The 22442-nt window shown below is 31.3% G+C and overlaps 1 protein-coding gene across 2 annotated transcripts; it reads right to left on the bottom strand.

Annotated features, from left to right (window-relative positions):
- Nucleotides 1–1435: 1435 nt before the first annotated feature.
- Nucleotides 1436–21463, bottom strand: LOC139518076 (solute carrier organic anion transporter family member 4A1-like). Of its 2 annotated transcripts, none has more exons than XM_071309737.1 (13): nt 21365–21463; nt 16597–16676; nt 14820–15145; nt 14168–14386; nt 13750–13852; nt 12747–12868; nt 11247–11368; nt 9698–9836; nt 8908–9100; nt 8409–8559; nt 6486–6652; nt 3334–3398; nt 1436–2861 (listed from the first exon to the last, which is right to left on the bottom strand). In XM_071309737.1, the coding sequence occupies exons 2-13, from the start codon at nt 16650–16652 to the stop codon at nt 2572–2574; spliced, it is 1953 nt and encodes a 650-aa protein (XP_071165838.1). In that variant the 5' UTR covers nt 16653–16676; nt 21365–21463; the 3' UTR covers nt 1436–2571. The 2 variants fall into 2 exon arrangements, with proteins under 2 accessions (XP_071165838.1, XP_071165837.1); XM_071309736.1 differs by lacking the exon at nt 21365–21463 and adding an exon at nt 17588–17679.
- Between the last annotated feature and the right edge of the window lie 979 nt (nt 21464–22442).

Below are 22442 nucleotides of genomic sequence, written 5' to 3'. Positions count from 1 at the left end.
AGATGTTGTATTCCATTAAACAAGTCATCTTAAGAATAGTCTTGCCGACATACATTTTACGCACGGCTACGCCAAGTAAAATTATTGTTTATCTTAACACTAAAACAACATTTTCAGTCTCATTAAAACATATTAATTGCTATTTATCCAAATCTAAAGTAATCAGTAAATAAAGTCAAAATATGTCCGATCTGCATATTTTTGGACATCAAAAGTCAATATGATCGTTTTAAGGTCAATTTTGTCAAACCTCACTATATCTTGTTATGCACTACAGTTATATTAATTATTTTTACTCGGCTTTGACTTGTGATCCGTATTTGTTTTCTCTTATTCGATTGATGACTATTGAACAGCGATATACTACTGTTGTCCTTATATAGACCGTAGACTAGATTAAATATATCTTGCCCTATTTGTACCGAGAGTAGTATTTGATAGATCAGAAAAATAAGGAACTGGACCTATTTCGTTGTTTTCCATTTGTTTGGTGTGTTTCTGCTTTTGATTTCGTCATTCGTTTACGCACTTTTCTATCTTAAATTTCCTACGAGTTCGATATTTTTGTTAATTATTTTTTGCTAATGTAAAAAGAAGGAAACCTTGGATAAATTCCTTCTAAACTGTTCTATATACTGTAAATGTACTTATTGTCACGAATTTTCGGTCGGTAAATTTTTGCAAAAATATATACACGTGAATTCAAAAGCAGATTTCATACATATAAAAACTCATCATACTCTCGAAGCCCTTTTCGTTAACTCAGTTTGTACGGTTAGCTTTTATCCAGAATACTTTTTATTGTTTAAGGCCATATATGGCCAGATGATTTACAGAATAATTATTGTAGTCTAAACTTTACGTCATTCAATGTTATGAATAAAACAAAATTATTTTTTACCTTTTGTGTTTGTTTTGTTCACACATCGTTGTCAATATAATGGAATTTGACGCGATTGTCATACAAGTGAGAGATTTAGCTAGCTTTAAAACTAGGTTTAATTCTCTATTTTCTACATCAGAAAATGCCTGTACCAAGTCAGGAATATGACAGTTGTCATTTGACTGGGGACTTTCCGTTTTGAATTTAGGAGCTCAGTAATTTTGTGATTTTACTTTATTCATATGAGCCAACTTCATTTTGTGTTGAGTTTTAACATCATCTTAACAACTTCTTTTTATTGAATATTTATAGTAGATATATCATAAGTTAGCTTCGTCTGAAGTTTTCTTTGTTGTGTTTAGTGTAGTATTATTTATCTGTATGTCTTTTTTCTATTATTGTCATGCCGTTGTCAGTTTGTTTTCAATCTATGAGTTTGAATGTCCCTCTGGCATCTTTCGCCAGGGGTGATGGTCCAGACGTAAATTGTTTATTCATCGAATTTTTGCTCCAACATTAATATAAAACTATCAAGTAATAAAGAGTGAAAAATGAATTTGTTGAAATTTGTATTTAAATGATACAGACCCAAAGGACAACAATCGTGACAATATAAATGAATAATGAATATATATACATACATGTTTAAAGCGTGTGATAAGATTTTATGAGAAAAGACGTTGTTTTTTCATACCACACTTCATAAACGTCTTTTTATGAGAATATCATAGAACTGAATAGAAGCAAGGCAGTGTGTGTAGAAATGTATTTTTTTTTATTCGCTGTGAACAATTTGTTAACAACTTATTATTTTAATAAAGCGAATTTGATGGATAACTTCAATAAATTTGTTCATTTTGCAATGTATACTGAATAAGAGGTCAGAATATACGTATTGTGTATGTTGTCAAAACAACAAAATTGTTAATAATCATATATCTGTGTATTGGTATTTTGATATTGATACCAAAAATGCATTCGGATATAAAAATCAAATAACATTTGCACAACCCAAGAGATACTACAAAATTAAGTGACGATTTAATAGAAAACCTGTCTCTCGTTTGAGATGAATTGTTGATACAAAATTTCGAAACCTTGTGTCATAACTTGGACCATAATGTTAAGATTTTAAAAATAAAGGCGGAAATGTACTATTTGATAATAACAAAAATTCCTATCGGTTATATTGTAAATTAGCTAATTGATAACTGCAAAATTTACGTTATAACCGATAAATAATTGGAAAATATAAACATGGGGGAGGGTTGAGATCTCACAAACATGTTTAACCCCGCCGCATTTTTGCGCCTGTCCCAAGTCAGGAGCCTCTGGCCTTTGTTAGTCTTGTATTATTTTAATTTTAGTTTCTTGTGTACAATTTGGAAATTAGTATGGCGTTCATTATCACTGAACTAGTATATATTTGTTTAGGGGCCAGCTGAAGGACGCCTCCGGGTGCGGGAATTTCTCGCTACATTGAAGACCTGTTGGTGACCTTCTGCTGTTGTTTTTTATTTGGTCGGGTTGTTGTCTCTTTGACACATTCCCCATTTCCATTCTCAATTTTATTGCATTATTATTCAAAGACAATTCTATCCTTATATATCGGTTTCTCAATTCAGTCCACAAAATTTATCATATAATGATTGACAGTTGATTTACTTTTAAAACGTCTCGATTAAGAATCAGAGCTTTGTTAATTCTTTTTCTTTGTCATATAGTTTTGGTTCTTCGACACTTTCTGGTTGTGGGACGTTTATGTCTGTACTCTCTTTTCGAGGTTTATAGAATTTAGCTGCTAAGAATAAGAATATGAATCCCAACACTTTTAAGCATATCCACCAAACCATGATACGAAGTCCTAAATCGGTTTTATTATAAATCCAGCACGATCCCTGCTCTCCACATGTATCCTGCCAAACATCACACGAACTGTCAATAATTGCGCCCAAAAATATAGGACCAGGAGTGGTACCTGGAATGCATCAATCAATAAATTGTAAGATGTTTTACCAAAATCAATTGTATTTCTATCAGTATTCTATTGTAACGGAAAATTGTACAGATGTCAGCCGGAACAAGTTTATGTATATGATGACATGTATTGCATGCATTTCTTACACTTTGAATGTCGGTGCTATGCATGCATCACAAAGTAAGCATAAGCAATATAACAGTGATTTGAGTATATAAAATGAGGAACCAAGAGTTATACAAAGTGATATTCAAGTAAATTGTTCTGTGTATTCCAAAAAAGAGATATAGGGTTCTTTGAAATGACATATATCAGAGAATCAATGCCTAGTTTGTCACATCCCAATGTCATTTATAAGAATTAGAAATCTTTCTTGTTTCTATTCTATTGTAAGAATTACCTGCTTTTTTAAGTTAATTGAAATATGATTAATTCAATATTATTCCTCTTCTATTGATATTGTAATAATTACCTAACAAACGAACAAGTAACAGCTGTAAACCAATAGCAAAAGATCTTTGGTCATGAGGAACACATCTGCATTGATAAAGTAAAAAACAAAAATGACATTTTTGTCTGATAAAAACATGTAAATATTTTTGCTCGCATCACACCAATAAAGATATATTATAAAAGTTTTAAAGAATTTCTAAAACAGAAATAAAATATGATATTTGGATCAGATTTTTTTTATATAATGTGACAATTACACTTAAATTGCATTTCAACAAGAATGTGTCCAAAGTACGCGGATGCCCCACTCGCACTATCTTTTACCATGTTTCATGGACCGTGAAATTGGGTAATAATCTAATTTGGCATTAAAATTAGAAAGATTATACGATAGGGAACATATGTACTAAGTTTCAAGTTGATTGGAATTCAATTTCATCAAAAACTACCTTGATCAAAAACTTTAACCTGAAACTCCCACTTTCATTTTCGATGTTTAGTGGACCGTGAAATTGGGGTCAAACGTCTAATTTGGCTTTAAAATTAAAAAGATCATATCAAAGCAACAAGTGTACTAAGTTTCAAGTTGATTGGACTTCAGCTTCATCAAAAACTACCTTGACCAAAAACTTTAACCTGAAACTCCCACTTTCATTTTAGATGTTTAGTGGACCGTGAAATTGGGGTCAAACGTCTAATTTGGCTTTAAAATTAAAAAGATCATATCATAAGCAACAAGTGTACTAGGTTTCAAGTTGATTGGACTTCAGCTTCATCAAAAACTACCTTGACCAAAAACTTTAACCTGAAACTCCCACTTTCATTTTCTATGTTCAGTGGACCGTTAAATTGGAGTCAAAAGTCTAATTTGGCTTTATAATTAGAAAGATCATATCATAAGCAACAAGTGTACTAAGTTTCAAATTGATTGGACTTCAGCTTCATCGAAAACTACCTTGACAAAAAACTTCAACCTGAACGGACGCACAAACGGACAAACGGACGAATGGAAGCACAGGGAGCCACAGACCAGAAAACATAATGCCCCTCTACTATCGTAGGTGGGGCATAAAAACATTGTTATAACGAAGCCAATCGAATAACATTCTAGTGTTGAATAAGAACACGTTAATACTCATATTCAACAATTAAAACTCTGGTTAACTACAAAACTTGTGAAAAAACAAATATTACGATGTTCTGTAAATTATTAAATGAAACAAAAGTTTTGGTTCAAAGTGTAATCAAAATATAATTCAATAGTAGGAAATTTGTAGATACATTGCATATGGAAAAACCTAAAAAATGGAAGAATAAATAGATAGAATAATTAAATTAAAATAAATAAAAGAAAACAACCATCCATTATATACAAAACTTATTATTTAGAAGGAGTATGATTCGATTCAAATAATTTCGTTCATGTTGTTGACATGGAAGAAATTGAACGAAGAAATAAAATGTTTGTATTGTACCTTATTACATACGTGTTCTGTTTTTCGGGTCATGATAACACATTTTTGACTTTACGAACAAGAACTTTTTACCCTTCCACTTCTGTGTCAATCTCATTAATGTTGGTTTGCTAAATTGATGATATTGGTCAATTATTATTTGTCTTGTTTTTACTTAAATGTGAACTAGGATAACGAATTTTTTTTACCAACAAACTAAACTATTAAGTGTTTAGAACTAATCTCCACAAAAGAGCTTTTAGTTAAAGGTTCAGAAGAAAATGTTCTGATAAAAAACAAGTATATAAAAATATTTTAGATCTTTTTTGTTATTGAACACCCAAGCTTCACAAAATTCCATACCAACAACGGTACATTGCCATCTCATCTGCATCTTCTACATGCAAATTGTTCATTTAATCGAAACAAATCATCTCCGCAGTGAAAGAAATACTGTGAAACTGTTTACACGCGTAGCGGTATTAACCATATGTGGATTGTAGAAGAAGCCTAAACAATTTCTGGATAATTTTAAATCTCAATCTTTTTTTAAGATCGTTTTAATTCTATCAAAACTTTTGATATTTCAACCCTAAATACCTTCTTTCTCCATGAGAAATTTAACAATTGTCTAAATGATGTTATTCAACATGTTTTTCAATGTAAAAAGGGTAGCATACGCCTTATACTTTTACAATGGGATACAATACGGCATATTTTGATAAAAGATTATGCTTTAGTTTCTTATTGATGACTTATTTGTTGAATTTCAACAATTTGAAGACATTCCTATGGAAAATAACAGTGCACCTGTCATTGCCGACCACTTTTTCATTTTCATACGAATCAGAGTTCCTTCGGACACTTGTCAAATAAAGATGATGAAAGGAGCTAGTTCATTTAATTTCACATACAGATAAATTGATGATGTTCTTTCCATTAATAATCCAAACTTCTTTTTTGGGGGTACTGTTAATATATCCTCCAGAACCAAATATTTGGGAAACAACAGCCACAGCTTCCCCCGCCTCATGTTTAGACTTATAACTCGAATTTGACGTAATCAATTATCTCAGTACTAGAATCTATTATAAACGAGACGTTTTTTTATTTTGAAATTATCAATTTTCACAGCTAAGTAGCAATAAAGCAACTTCCCTAGAATATGGAATATTCATTTTATAAATTATTCGGTATTCAAGAGATTGCAGGTGCTTCTCTGACTTTCTAACAATTCACCAATATCTGAGCAAAAGTAGATGAACTAAGGTAATGCCAAAGAACGCCTTTTTTCTAAAACATGGTTAATCAGAAAAAGGGGCGAAATATACCAGAGTGACATTCCAACTCATAGATCAAAGATAAACTGACAACGTTATGGCTAAACAATTATTTGAGACTGTCATACAAATGACAGATTTAGCTAACTTTAAAACTAATTTAATCCACCATTTTGTACATAAGGAAATGTATTTACAAAGTCAGGAATATAAAAGTAAAAGTTGTTTTTCCATTCGTTTAATGTGTGTGATATGGTTTTGGCATTTCAAAAAGGACTTTTCATTTAGAATTTTCCTTGGAGTTCGGTATTTTTGTAACCTAACTTTAAATAATTATTTTAAATTCGTTTTTATGTTTTACGGCAAAAATTACCTTACTTGCTTTGATAATAGAAATACAAAATACAAATGACATGTTTAATTAGAATAAATAATACCTGAATATTGCTGTGACGATAGGTGACATAGTTGAAAATGTGAACCACATTATAAGGAACAATAATACACAAAACACATAAAACCAGTTGCATTTGTCAGAACAGGAACCAGACACTGCCAACACGGTGTTTTGAGCTGAGCTTATACAATCACAATTCATATACGACTGAAATAGAATTTATATCCATGTATTAGTTTGATTGAAAAAAAATTTATAAGAAACTGACCGTTACATAATTTCATTTGAATTAGATTTATACCAGATTGTAATTTGCTGTGTTTTTTACAGCCAAAATTCACATGTGTTCAGTAACTAGTTCATCTAAATAAAACCACAATTCCTTGTGGTGGCAAATTTACATGCGACACTGCAATTTTGCTACATATAATGGGAAATTTCAAAAATCGGAATCTAAAATTATCTTTTTTGTTGTAAAATTTTGTTTTCAAGTTGCTTTCATTGTCAATTTCTAGATGAAAGTCAAGATATTTGGCGCAATTAACTGTATCTAATGTATCCTTTATCTCAAGTTCGATGGAATATATGCGTTCAACATAGTCAACCAAATTTTGAGTTATATGAGAGAAAATCGTTCATAGAGCGGAAGTAAAGTTAGAGTAAACAGCGGACTTCTATGGTTTCTTCCTTCAAAGTTCCTGTATGAAGTCATCCACATAGGAGTAAAAGAAAAAGACGACAAGAAAAGGGACACAATTTGTTCCCCTGGGAATGCTTATAAATTGTTGAAAAACATCGAGCATCTTGATAATGTCAGTTTAAGAAAGTTTGTTGTTAAAATCGGAGTGTTTTTTTACAAAGTATGATTTTCCTTACCGAAGACAACATAATTGTATTTACGTTGGCCATTTTTTTTAAGAAAAAAAGAACAACCAACTATTCCCATTTGTCTTTTAGTTTGGAATGGGGAATATTTGTGTTAAGTGTAGAAAAGTCATATGCTTTAATACGACTGAAGAAAGAAGAAAGTCGAAAGAGACTTACACTGTTTGTACTCTTAAAGATATTTTGATTTTTTTAGTATCCACATCTTATGCACGCCACCTTTAGAATAAGTAGTTCACAATAACTTTGAAGCACAGCTTTGATTTTTGATAAAATTGATGTTAATAATTTAGAAAGAGGTTTCGTGGAGCACTTTGAAGACCCAGCAGTGTACCGTTGTTTGTGATGATACTGGTGAAGTTTATGTGTCCAATTCAGTGATGAAAGATCCAGTTCTTTATCTTTGGTTGAAATTCAAAAGGAACATTGACCAAACCTATAATTATGCAGGATATCCTCTTCAGTAAAAGAGGAACGAAAGATGTCGTGGTTGGTATTTGAGTTTTCAAGTGAATTGCCAATACCTTCCTCATTTATTAAGCAGTTTCTGCAATGCGATGTACATACAAAAATGATGATGTTTTGAGGTTTTCTCTGCGGAGACAACAACATATTAGTCATGAAGTTAGTGTTTTGCAACATTTGGGTCTTTGCTAAACCTCAACATTCTTGTTTTATTCCTGTATTAGTTATAACTTATTATAAAAACTCGTAAGGGTTCCGCGGAACCAAGTGCCTCGCCTACTTTTGCTGTAAATTGCAGGCTCAACAAAAATGAGGGAAAAAATCAATAAAAATATTCCCTTATTCCCTTAGTCTCGCTTTTTCGACTAAAAATGATATTGTATCTGTTTTAGATAACACAGATGATACCGGTCATCTACAAACTGTGTGTGTGTGTGTGTGTGTCATTGAGCGATCAGTTATATTGAAAATTATATTAACGTGTGAAAAAGTTGAATATTCATGTTTATTTTTCTTCTGGTTTAATCGCTTGCAAAAATTATGTCGTTTACAGAACTCAAGAGGTAATTTCTGGGTCGTAAAGTTATTGTTAAAGAAAATGAAAATATCCTACTTTCGTTCCATTTGTGATAATAGCTTCTGTACAACCTGCATGACACGGTGAAAAGTAAACGGTTTTGTTTTGATCACAAATTGGTTCAAACCCTGCTGTTGTGCAACCACAGTCATTATTACAGCCAGCAATCAAAGAAGTGCCACTTTGCCTGAAAATAATATTGTCTTTAAGTTTCTGGACTTCGTATGAAAGATAATATTTATAACTTAACTTCCGAGAAATTACGTCTTATTAAATTAATCAATTTCTATCTCGATTACTTCGTCTTGTCAACGTTACACATTTTTCCATTTAATAATCTCCATAGATATTTTCAAAGTAGTAGTATTTATATGACAAGTCGGAAATAATGAATATAATCTCATCATTGATACCAGGTTGAAATTTTGTTGCACCCTACAAAAGACTCATCAGTATTACTCGAATTAAAAAAATCAAAAAGGTCAAATAAAGTACGAACTTGAAGAGCATAGAGGACCAAAAGTCCCTTACTCACACTTTGTAGGCCTCTGTCACTCCAGCAAGTGGTTGACTCGGACAACTTGCTAAGAATGATGGTCCAAGTAAAGCTGCGAGGCCAATACTAATGCAACAAAAGTATATAATTCCACGAAGCTTCAGATTTAGCCTTTTAACCATATATCCACCAAATATCATCCCACCGCCAGATCCAGGTATTGTTATAGCACCTTTAATCAAATAATGAATTAATAAAAAAAAAAAAAAAAAAAAAAAAATGTTTTTGTTTGAGACGTTATGTTAATCTCAACATTTTTTAAATTTTGTTTATGCTGTTCGGTTTTTGTTTCATTAACGTATATACTGTGTGTCCGTTTATTTATACATTAACATAAAAACAATATGTAGGGCAACACAAGCAGTCTGCTAATACTAATTTTACAATAAACCTGTGTTACATTAAAGTATCTCAATTAATTTGCGATAATTAGTTGAACCTTTTGTAAGATGGAATTTTCAGATCTTGCAATTAGCAGTCAGATATTTTCAGCTGTATATGTTAAGCAGTCGTAATGCAAAATCGAAATTTAAGGTCGTTTTTTTTTTCTTTTTTTCTTTTTTTTTAAGGTCGTTTTCTGTTGACTAAATACTTCATTGTGTAAGACACAGAATTAACCAATATTCAAATAAATAAGGAATTGTCCTCCGAACAAACTATGATATATCTATTATTATCTTTATACCTGCAGTTTATTTACAGGCGCTTACTCGATCATTCAAAAGTATACATTTATTTTCCATTATGTGTTTTCTCATTTCGGAATTACCCATAATAGTTCCTGCAGTAGCTAGGTCAACATTGAAAAATTCTTTTATTATTTTTGCTCCGAAAGTTGCAGTGCCACCAATAAGCAAAGTTTCGCACACACTGCCCAAACATATGAAAACATATGTTGGGTTCTTGATCTGAAAGACAGTTACAATATCATTGAAAAATAAAACATATCTTTAGGTCATAGTAAGAATAGAATTGCTGATATATGTCAATGTGTTTAATAGAGAATGGTCCTCGGTTAAACCAATATCATATTTTTACTGGGATTCTGGAAGGAAAAACATGTTGCTTGTTGAAGACCGTACCTTGACCTATAATGGTTTACTTTTATAAATTGTGACTTGGATGGAGAGTTGTCTCATTTGTACTCATACCACATCTTTCTATATCTAATTAGTAAAACAAATCGTACATGTTGAGAAATTATCAATTACACTATAATAAGCGTCATCATAGTTTTATTTTTATGTTTAAAGTAATCGAAGAAAAAAACGTTCTCCAAGGAAAACTCAAGACGGAAAGTCACTTATCAAATGGCAAAATCAAAAGCTCATATAAAATTGTTCAAAATTCATTTGAATTCTATTTTTTAGTTAATAGGAAAAATGCTTCAAATCATGTATTGTCGGAAAAACCTAATGACCAGAGGGACAGTCAAACAAACTCATAAATCGAAAATAAACTGACAAAGCCATTGCTAAAAATGATAAAGACAAACAGACAAACAGACAAACAATAGTACACATGACACAACATATAACACTAAAGAATAACGTTCACGAAACATTTTATTGAATGAATTCGTTGATAATATCTAGATAATGTTTATTAATATAAAAAATCAGATAACAATAAAATGTTTGAATTTCAAAATATATAATTGAATTTTTACAATGAAAATAAATTAAGCTTGTTGGGTTGTAGGATCATAAAACAATATTTTAATAGGTAGAGTTTAGTTTAAACATATTTATTTATAGTGGATTCGGAAACAAGTTATTACAACTTATCATTAATCTCTTTCCAAATGGTAGAGTAACAATACGCATTACAATACTATCAAATCATTCCACAGGTTCGTAAATGTTATAGTAGCTAACACAGACTTTATAGTCTATGGTTTGACAAACAAAAACCAAATCAACACAAATTACACAGTCAAACAGCGGAACTATAAAAGTCAATTTCGATGTATATGTGGGGTGGGGTTTTTTAATTATTGATTTAAATATCAGATTGGTTGCCACATCTTATATAGCTAAAATATCTCCGGTCCAAAATAACAACTGTAACCACTTGAAAGACATTTACGTGAACAAAAATTTCATTATGTTTGATATTATTATTTGTTAAAATTACGCGTTATCCCAATATGTAGCAGGATAAAGTAAAAAACTATTTCACATTAAGATTTCAAAAACAAATCCATGGACGGCATTAAGTATTATGTTGGCATATAAAAAAATACCCTCCTAGTGTACCCCTCACTCTTCATTGATAAACCCAAAATTATTCAATAATATTATGAATTCAAATCTTACCAAAAGCAGGAATGATCGTGGAAAATCTTTCCAGTTTTTACCAAATGATGCTTGTGCAGTGATTTCTTCCGCATCATTATCGTACGCTTCAGACTGTCTTTGCTTTTGGAGCTCTTCATAACCTTGTCAATATTAAAAACAAAACCTGACAATTTTGATATTTTGAACATCCTTTTATAAACACAATGTGCTGTTTTTCAGTAGCCATATCGCATTTCAAAATCCCAATATCAGTCATTGAAGAACCAAATTGTGATTCATTACAACATTGTCTTATACGATTATCTTAATCGGCTTCTTCGTACTTGCACTAGCCAATGCAAATGTACAAAACATTTGTTTTGAGCTTATGTTTCAATATTCAGAAAGACATGTGATACCATGGTTTTTTTTCTAATTCATCTCCTACTGTATATCAGTATTCCTTCTAGGTAAGAAAGCTCCGGATTGATCGTCTTCCTCAACTTCTTCGATATGTTTTTATTTGATTTATAAAAGCCCGTGAAGTTTGACCTAGTCTTTTGATTTTTTGATATATTTTTTTTGTGTGGTTGGTATTTCCTATCAAATTTGCTCATTCATTGGTACGTTTTGTCTAACTAACTTGTGCAAATAAAAATAACAACAACGCATATGAAATCACTTGATTCCCGTGCATTCAACATGTTTTTGTGGAATTACTTTCAATATTTACGCTTGTGAAATAAAGTTTGAAAAACCAGAATAATAGATTAAGAGACTAAAGCAAAATTTTACTAAAAATATTAAACAAAGCTGTGTAGAGTAAATTTTTACTGATGGAATTGGAACCTTAGTTTGAGAAAAATTTCATTATTCTTTGAAATTGGAATGTATCAAATGTATCAAAATCATATAATTAACAAACGACTTGTTACGTATGATGGTGTATTAAATGTATGTAGGTATGTTTTAGAGTAATGTATAACGTTGGGTATATATCTCCCAATTGATACGATATTCCCGTGCTTGCATTTCCTATCCTATTGATAGAGGGTTGCTGCTCACAAGGAAGCTATTAAACCAAGAGTTCCAAATGGTGAAGTTGAAATCATCCCTGCGTAAATTTTACGGACGCCATCACGAGTTGGTTAACCGTTATGGAATAACCGTATCACAAATGATATCGGATATGTTCCTTACGTCGTAACTACAATCCCCTTCCCTTTCCTGAATGTGACCTACCGAATTAGACTATTTACCGGATTTGTTATCACATAAGCAACACGACGGGTGCCGCATGTGGAGCAGGATCTGCTTACCCTTCCGGAGCACCTGAGATCACCCCTAGTTTTTTTGTGGGGTTCGTGTTGTTTATTCTTTAGTTTTCTATGTTGTGTCGTGTGTGTTGTTTGTTTGTCTTTTTCATTTTTAGCCATGGCGTTGTCAGTTTGTTTTAGATTTATGAGTTTGACTGTCCCTTTGGTATCTTTCGCCCCTCTTTTATAGATACTCTCAATAAATCTAAAATAAAGTATGTACCTGGAAGACGTCGAGGATACCCAAGTATTGGAAAAGCAACTAGAATAAATGCTGGAACAGCTATTATGATTCCAATCCACCATGCTCCTACCCATTGCGGATCTGATGATGTCAGTGGTAAGCTAAAGCAATAGAACATTAATTTTACTGTTTTAATTTATGGCGTACTTGGTTAAAAAATTGTTTAAAGATACCCAGGCTAAACAGAAAGTAGAGGGATTAAAACACATGCAAAGGCACATGGGTCAAACTGTGTCATAGAGACCGAGAAGCCACGTGAATCAAATATTTCAAAAATCCTGAGAAGGCACGTGAATCAAAATATTTCAAAGATCCTGCCTACGAATCAAACTATTTTAAACATATCCTGTGCGAACGAGTGCAAAACAAGTTGAAGAAGATAGATAAAACATAATGTGAAAAACGTTTTATAAAGATTAGACCGGGTTTTTTTAATGATATTTCACTTGTAATTTTTTGGGGCCCTTTAGAGCTTACTGTTCGGTGTGAGCCAAGGCTCCGTGTTGAGGACCGTACTTTGACCTATAATGGTTTACATTTATAAATTGTGACTTCGATGTTGGGAGTTGTCTCATTGGCACTCATACCACATCTTCGTATATCTATTTTAAGGTACCTAACAGGAACATTTATCAAAATAAGTTTGAAAATACTTAAGGAAAAAATAAAAAAAATTCTAAGTTACTATTGACAATAATAAAAACTAAAAATCAGAAGAAACTAACTGGAAACATAAATAAAAACTTATGAAGATAAATTTGAAGAACATTCATAAAACAAAGACTGCAGAAGCGTAGGTAAAATATAAAGGGGAAATGGTTTCTTCATCGGTTGAAATATGACTATAACAAGCTCTCAGTAAAAAATTGGTTTTGTGTTTTTTCTTCTTATTATTTTTCTGTCGACTGAATAATTGACCAGTCAGTCAAACATGTTCTACTAGTCTACTGAAGTCGCTTTTGTGCATAGCAAATGTACTTACTTTGCTATGTCAATTTTGTCTACGTCAACAAAGACGTTCAGAACATTACCTCCTACGATGTAACCTATGGCAACTCCAACTGCAGCTGAGCAAAACGTTAAACCTGCAATAAAAACGGACAGAATATTGTCATTTTTATGAATCTCCTATTGTATCTCGCTATCCAATTAAAAGGTATGTGTTACAGAAAGCTCTTGTGTTCCGGATAAGGTAATTTTAAAAATTGTTTCTTAACACCATTTCTAAAGTACAATTTTCCATACCTTAACAAGAAAGCCATTTCAGTTATAAAAGTAGTTTGTGTAAGCAATCTGTTTTATGATTTAAAACAAAAATAAAGGAAAATTCATCACATTAATATTAAATGTTTTTCAGATCGTAAGTATATTTATTCATCAAACAATAATATTTATCTTACCGATATAAAATGATGTTAATTTCTGTTTACAGTTCTCGTCTATATAACTAAGCCCAATAGTAAACATAGGAACGGCACCTATTCCTAATAACATCTGTCCAACAATAAACAAGGCATAATAAACTTTGTAGTATTCTTTGATGTCATCAACGTCCGAGGAACATGAAGACGTTGTATTTCTTGTGCTGCAAAGGTTGTCACTTCCATTCTTAGAGGAATCTATGAAATATGGAATACTGTAGCTTCTTCGTTTTAATATATATAACCTTATCATGGTTAAATGGAAGTAATGGTACATATCTCAAATTGACTTTTATCACTTATATATTAACATGGACTATAACAGTTGTTTTGATTAATCGATTGATAACTTCTTTTTTCAGAGAACATTCCGATATATTTGCTTCATTCATTGAAGTTCATTGACATTTATTAAAACTAGAAGATTTTAAAAACAAAGTTTGTTTTAGCGATTTATGACCATTTAATCCCTGTCATGTTATTTAAATTTATTCAAGTTCCTATCGTTTCTATACCGGAAGATGCGTTTACAAAAAGTGATACCTCTCAACTCTCGAGGTCTGTTTAATATAAGCTCTGTGTATAAACAATTGAGAAATCAAATGTAGTGAAGCGTGAGAATTATTCATACCTGATATTGTGTAAGCATATTTTTCTCCTATAAACTGTGGAAGAGAAAATACAAGACAACCAAACGCCATTAATAAGATTCCAGCCCCCATCAGTTTAGGTTTATGACGTCTTTCCCCAAAGTAGCCGATAAAGATTAATAGTACGAAAGCTCCAAAATCATTGGCACTGGCAATAATGGCGGATTTGGAACTAGACAGTTCATAACGTTTTTCTAGAGCTGGTATTATAACATTCACCACGCCATTTACAATGAATCCCTCGAAAAAGTTAAAAATGCATTGCCAGAAAACGTGCCATCGGATTGAATTCAGCCTCTGTATACAACTGAATCAGAAAAAAAGAAAACCGTAAAAAATACAGCAGATACCTTAATGGTAATAAAAAAAATAATATAAGCAATAAAACAGACAACATCGTGGCCTTAACGAAACAAACAACAGTCTACTATACACTACATAGAAAACTTTAAAAATAGCAACACCAACCGCACCAAACACGAGGATGTTCTCAGGTGTTCTGGAATCGTAAACAAATACAAAGCACTATAAAGTGCCTAGCACCCATCGTTGGACAGAATAATTATTATTACAATGTGAATGAACATAAAGTCTGGATCTCAAGTCGGGAACCTATAAATCAGTGTTTCTTTTAATATTTGTTTTTCGTTTTATTGTTATATAATAAATAGGACCTTTGTTCTTCGCTTAAGGTAGATAGGGTGTCTTCCTCCATCTTGGATTAAGAAATACCAGAAAACAAGGTCTAGATCTTTAATAGAATGTGCAAATTTTTAGAGTAGTGGGTAATTCATGTGTAAGAACTTCCACTTCGGTATAGAAAATGACATGTTTTATCATACTTGTGGTTGTATTTTACAAAAAAACGAAATCATTTGTCTGATCAATTTTTTTCCAACTTTGCCACATAAGGGGAGGCAACTCAAATGCAAGGGCAGATAATTCAGATTAAGGTACTTTTACAATAGAATGTGTTAGGAATTTACCTATTTTATAATGTAGCAAGAAAACGGGTCCGGTGACCCCATTGTTTCTTTTTCTTAACTAAAAGCATATTATTAAAGCCATCTTCTCATATTTTATCTCAAAATTCTATGGTGTAGATTACGCTTTATTGCAGGAAATTGGATTTATTTTCCATACATAATCTATACAAAATTTGTCAATTTTGAACACCGTATAGCGTGGAAATAAGCCCGGTGACCCATTATTATTATTATTTTTTTTTAAAAAGCATTATATAAACTACATTTTGGCAAATTATGAAAAAATTCTATGGATTATAATTTAGACACCCCATCTACCTTAACATATAATTTGCCATTAAAGGGGTCTTTAAAAGTCTATTATTTAGAAAATATAGATATAATGTTCTAACCTACCATAGACATTGATGAAAGTTACTATTTGGATACAAGTATTTGATCAGTTTTAGCCCTACTCATAATCTAGCCATAAAGTCAAATTCAACCAAACATTGTTTTCCTTAAAATGTCCTGTACAAAGTCAGGAATATGGCAGTTGTAATCAGACAGTCTTTTTCTATGTTTGTTAGCGTTTGCCTTTTGTAGTGTAGTGTAGTGTAGTTTATATTTCTGTTGTTCCGATGTTTTCCTCTAATAGTAAATGTGTTTCCTTCAATTTTTGTTTTTTATCAGTACATTTTGTACTTGTTTTTGCTTAGACGGATGGACTATTGAACAGCGGTATACTACTGTTGCCTTTATCTAAAATTATACTGTATTAGAAATCAATTACCCAGATTTCATTGGCCCACATCCATAGCGGCTGTCTTCATTTTGATCGGCGACCATTATCGATGACACAGGCAGAAGTACCTATAACAGTTAGTCAGTATGTACAACAAGTTTCTTATCTATGTTTTAATTTCAACATTATGAACAAGTTCAATATGTGTAGGTTCAATAAATACTATTACATATAGTTGACCTCAACAATTTATATGTATATAGAAACTTCATACCCCACATCATGTTCCAAGACCTAAATCGCAAAGTTAACATATTTTTTATACATTTTATTACATTGGATGAAAATAGTCATGTGACTGAAAACCAATTGAGATATTTTTTTTTTATTAAATTCAAGAATCATTCTATCGATAACACATAAATAAAGTGGCAACCGTATTATTACCCCATAAAAGCTAAAGATGTCTGATAAATTTATATTACAAATACACAATTAAATGAACTGTTTGTATAGTCAGAATTATAACTGTTATCTATTACAATTTTTGAACATTAAATGTAAACAAAATATAATGACACAATTACGACCTTCATTGTTGTGTTTAGTGATAAACCAATCGGGAAACCTACCATCCTCGGATCTACGCTGCTTGTTGTCTTAACTTTATAATGCACGATTTATTGCCAATGTTATACGAAATATTGGGGTTATTTCTGTCATCTCTATTAATGCGTATAGAGATATTTGTATCAAAATATTTTGGATTGACCCTAGAATACAAGTCTGATAAAAAAAAAAACATTGGTAATGTTAGTATATACATTTGAAGTGCATATAAATCGTAACCCTAAACATGAAAGACAACTTCGCTTGAGCACATTTTATTATTAGAGAGAGACAGTAATCAGGTACATATTAAAACAGATTTTGTCACACCAAAAAATATATGAGGTTATGATAGATATGAGATGACTATATGAGAAACATACGGGTATATCTAATGTTTGCGATCTTTTAATTACATTTCTTAGCCTACCTCTTGCTGTTTAGTCTTGTCCATTTTTTTCAATTTTATTGTTTATAATAATGTTAAGATCACACACAACTTAGATAAACATTTGGTTTACATATAAATGTGTTATCTTCTTTGTCTCTTCTTATCAAATCTTTGAGATAACCATTTATCAGAATGATCCCCACTTATCACTGAAAATGTCATTTATTTTTCACTATTATCTATGTATGTTAATTTTTTTTATCACTGTACTTTTAAAATTCCATAGGCTCTGATGGAGAGGTTTCATATTTGTTAGGATCATGAAGACACGAAAACAGAATGACGCAAGAATGCTGTTAGCTTATCAAAATACAATGGACCAAGAGTATGGAATGCTCTTCCTAATACAATTAGAAAATTAAGCACAGTATTATAATTTAAACATTACTACATATCTATGTGCTTTTGAATTTACCATGATAGTTGTACTGTAAAGTCATATAATGATTGTTTATTTGAATTATTATTTTATGTTTCTTTAATCACTCTGTAATTTTTATGTCATGCTGTAATTAATGTTATGCTCTTAATGGGCCCTTTAATTTGGAAAATAAAGATATTTTATTGTATTGTATTGTGTTGTATTATTGTATTTGAATTGTAGTGCATCTTCATTTATCATTTATAGTATTAAATTTGTATTGTTTATTTTTTAATGTTATTAGTATTGTATTAGGAGAGCCTTATTGAAAACTGTTTTCAGATGATCCTTCAATTTCCGGAAGATTCAATTGAATAATTATTGGTGTAGAAGAGAAAATCATTTACCGTGGCTTCTTTTTTTGCTTGCACTGAACTATACATCCTTTATAAGTTCCGAAAAAACTTTACGTTATCGTTTGAAGTGAAAAACTATTTGAATTTACACATATTTTTATATAAAATTGATAGAAAAAAAACACTTAAAATTATATGCTCTATATATTTTCATTAATGCATTCTAAAGAAATATCACTTTACATGCACCGAATTAAATGTATAATAACCATATGAATGCATATATGATCTTAAGTTAAAAGCATATAAAAAAAAAAAAATCCTAAAGGCTGTTGTTGACTTATTTTATAGTAATGAATTTGAAAATGGAGATAGGAAATGTGTTAAAGAGACAACAACCCGACCAAAGTACAGAAAATAGCCGAAAGCCACCAAGAGGTCTACAGAACAGGTAAAAAAAACTTCCCGCACCCAGAGTCGGGCTACAGCTTCCGCTTAAACAAAAAGTATTAGTACGGGGATAATGGACGTCAAACCAATCTCCAAAACATATTAATGAACTAATATCAAATATCATACAAGCCTAACAAAGGATATAGATCCCCCTGACTTTGGGCAGGCGCAAAAATGCGACAGGGTTTAACGTGTTTTGTTATATCTCAAACCTCCCCGTTAACTTCATTACATTTTCAAAAATGAGCTGAATGAATGAATGATCTTTATTTTCATAAACCAAATAGTTACAGAGAAGTGTATATTGCAATAATAACAAATATTAAATATAGCATGTGTGACAAAAACAACAAAAAATACTATTATATGATGTTATCATAAATATTTGGACAAAAGATTAAAAAACCATTGGATATAGAGTTGTCTCATTGGCACTCATACCACATCTTCTTATTTCTATATAGTTGTTTTAACCAGGAGGATTTAATGTCAAAGAAATAGACTTAATTAATCTACAATACTTGGTCGTGTTTTTGAACCCTCGACTACGCCTCGGCTTTTAAATTTTCATAAAACATGGCCAAGTATTATCTAACCTATAAATTTAGCCCAATGTTAACGATGGAATCGGTCGGTCAAAAGTAAAACACCAAAAGAGGTAGTTTTAGTTTAAAGTGCCGATCGAACTCATCTATCGTTAAAAACTAGTACGATTGAATTGGGAATAATTTGTGTGCATATATTGGGTGGAAAATTCACTTGCAATTTTTTATAAAATGAATGACCAACATTTTTGGACAATAAATGTAAACAAAATATTATTAAATCATTACGACCCTCATTGTTGACAGACGTTCAGTGGTAAACCCATTGGGCCATTCTTTGTCAAACACTATATGATGTTATGTTAGATATAAAATTAATATGCGCGAACCATACGGTTATATATAATTCTAACGATAGATTTTAATTTAATGTCTTATCCATTTTTTCCAATTCTATTATTTATAATTACGTTAAGATCTTTGATAAATATTTGTCTCCAGTTCACATATAAATGAGGTATCTCTCTTTGTTCTTATTTTAAATATTTGATCATTGATCAGAATGTATCCGACTTCTCATTAAAATTGTGTTTTACTTTACACTAAGTTATATGTATGTTTTTGTTTCTAAAATTCCGAAATAACTAGTGGTGCATTTGTCCATTATTAAGATTTTTCTAAATATTTTTCTTTATTTTCATATTAATTTTTGTTCCAAAAAGTCATGTGATTTATTGTTGCATCCAATAAAAAATCTATGTAAATCCCATGAGACATTTGTTCGTCTTATTGGCATTGTATGGTTTGCGGAAGAGAATTTAAAAATTAAGTTGTATTTCATCTTGAAAATTGGAGATTCAGCTATTTGTGCAAATGTAGGACCACAATTTTATCAATGTACTTTTAAAATTCCTTTGGCTCTGGTTGAGATTTGTCTCATGGGCATTCATTCCACATCTTCTTATTTCTGTATTGCTTGCAAGGTTTGTTGCTATGGCTGTGACGATGCAATAGAATGGGGTCTGTGCCTGTGATTTTACAGTTAGGATTTTTTGGTAGTGAGAGATGTCCACAACTTATAACTATACTATGTGTATGTTTTATTTCTGTATATGTATAACTGTGCTTTTAACCCTCCGTGTGTCTGAAGTGACGTTTTAACTTTCCACGAACATAATCTCTGTTCTGTTTGTAAATTATTGCGTCAAGGATTTCGTTATAACAAATTAGTAAAAAAAATGTTCAAAAAAATCTTCCCTGGATACAGACATATAGTTTGTAAGTTTGGCTGTTCCCTCAGAAAACTTGTGCAAACTGGATATCACTTCCTTATTTGACCGCGATGATGTTTACCAAGCCTGTAAACTAAGCTACAATCTAGGTAAATTTATCGAACCTTTTAATGTTGGTTTTTTTTCTTCTTCAAGGTTACCAATTAAATACTGCTATGATATCTTTGATTAATGTGTTTATCGGTATAAATATTGATTTTGTTCTCCAAAAAATTTAAAAAACACAACTAATTATGATGTACAGATCTACACGCTGTAAATGACCGCACCATAACAGTATGATAGACAAAACTATATGAATGGGGGGTGGGGGGGGGGGGCATCACAAAGAGGCAGAAGATACCAAGAGTTCATTCAAAGTTCATGAGTCGAAGAAAAACTAACAACACCATTCAGAAAAAAACCATACTGGAAAGATGACCAAATATTACTTGCTATGATAAGATTCGCAGTTCCTGTTCCACATGTAAAAACCTTAATGCAAAGAAAATAGTTTTCAAAGACAATATACACTTTATCTTTTTGACAAATGAATAAATGTTAAAAATTAATGCCGAAACTTACGTCATTATTCGTTATAATTGTTCACATCTTTTTCCTTTATCACATGGATAGTTGTCTCATTGACAATCCTACCTTGGCATCTCTTTATTTTCATATCTTCTATATATCTTTTGACATGTAAGTTATAATAAAATAGGAAACAACAATTTCTTAAAATTACAATACTTAATCTTACTGCACCTTACCTTGTTAGGTATATAAAAACATCATTATAGTACGTGCTTTTATGATGCTCTGTCCTATAAAGGTGTTGACATTGTCGATGGAGTACCTTCCAAAACAAACATGTTTTATGAATGATCGCTGATCATCGCTTCATTAATTTCAATACATGTACATATACTTATATTACACAGTGACATCATACGATACATTTTGACAGTTTTCCTGTCCATTTGATGTTTGAGCTTTTGATTTTGCCATTTGAGTAGACTTCCCGTTTTGAATTTTCTTCTGAGTTCAGTATATTTTTGTGATTTTACTTTTTGAGTTTCAAAAAATTCTAAACTTTTCTGGATTCAACTGTGCTATATTTTGTTATTTATACATGTCAGTTTTTACTTTAAAATTCGATATGGCCAATTTCCCTTTAATTTATTTTACTTGAGGGCAATTTTCGAAATGTCACGTATAACACCTTTGTATGTATAAAAATAACGTGAAGAGAGTGGTAAGATCGTCATCGAGACAATAATAACCACCAAAAAGGTCAAATGGTTTGAAGGTTATCAATCATTGATCACTGTACGGCCTTCAACAATGAGCTAACCACAAACTCCAACAGTTGCCATATTTTTCTGAAATATTCGGGGTGGATACATCTGATAATTTATTTATCTATTGTTATTTGAACTTTTAAACTAGCTCCTGTTGTTTCAAAAATAGCAGTCAAAACTGTGAAAATTGGTACAATTACACATGATATCTGGGACAATAACTTAAAAAGGGGGATCAAATTTTTCTCAAATTATTTTAGGTAGATACAACTAATGAAACATATATTAGTCTCCTTACAGGTCAATCAAATTATGATGGGGTCCTTTAAGCTTTCAGAGGTTTGGCTTGAGATTTCCACTTGGAACCCTTGTTTAAAAACATCATTGTAATCAGAAATCAGATTCTTGAATAAAGCTATTAATTACAGACTTAGTTGTCATAGCAGGAAATTTCCAACACTAGGATTTTGATTTTGGCCACATCTATAAGCGGTTAGTTTTCTTCTTTGAATCTTTTTTTTGTTGGCGTGAAAAATCAAACCATGTT

This window comes from Mytilus edulis, chromosome 3, assembly GCF_963676685.1.
Source record: "Mytilus edulis chromosome 3, xbMytEdul2.2, whole genome shotgun sequence".
NCBI lineage: Eukaryota > Metazoa > Mollusca > Bivalvia > Mytilida > Mytilidae > Mytilus > Mytilus edulis.
This window is presented reverse-complemented; position numbering and strand designations above follow the sequence as displayed.

Excerpts from the sequence above, each read along its gene's own strand:
- LOC139518076 (XM_071309736.1), bottom strand. The coding sequence starts at position 17,611 with ATGGACAAGACTAAACAGCAAGAG. Across the intron at positions 15,146-16,596 it reads TGTGGGCCAATGAAATCTGG|TTGTATACAGAGGCTGAATT; the intron begins GTAATTGATTTC and ends TTTCTGATTCAG. Across the intron at positions 9,837-11,246 it reads CACGATCATTCCTGCTTTTG|ATCAAGAACCCAACATATGT; the intron begins GTAAGATTTGAA and ends ACTGTCTTTCAG.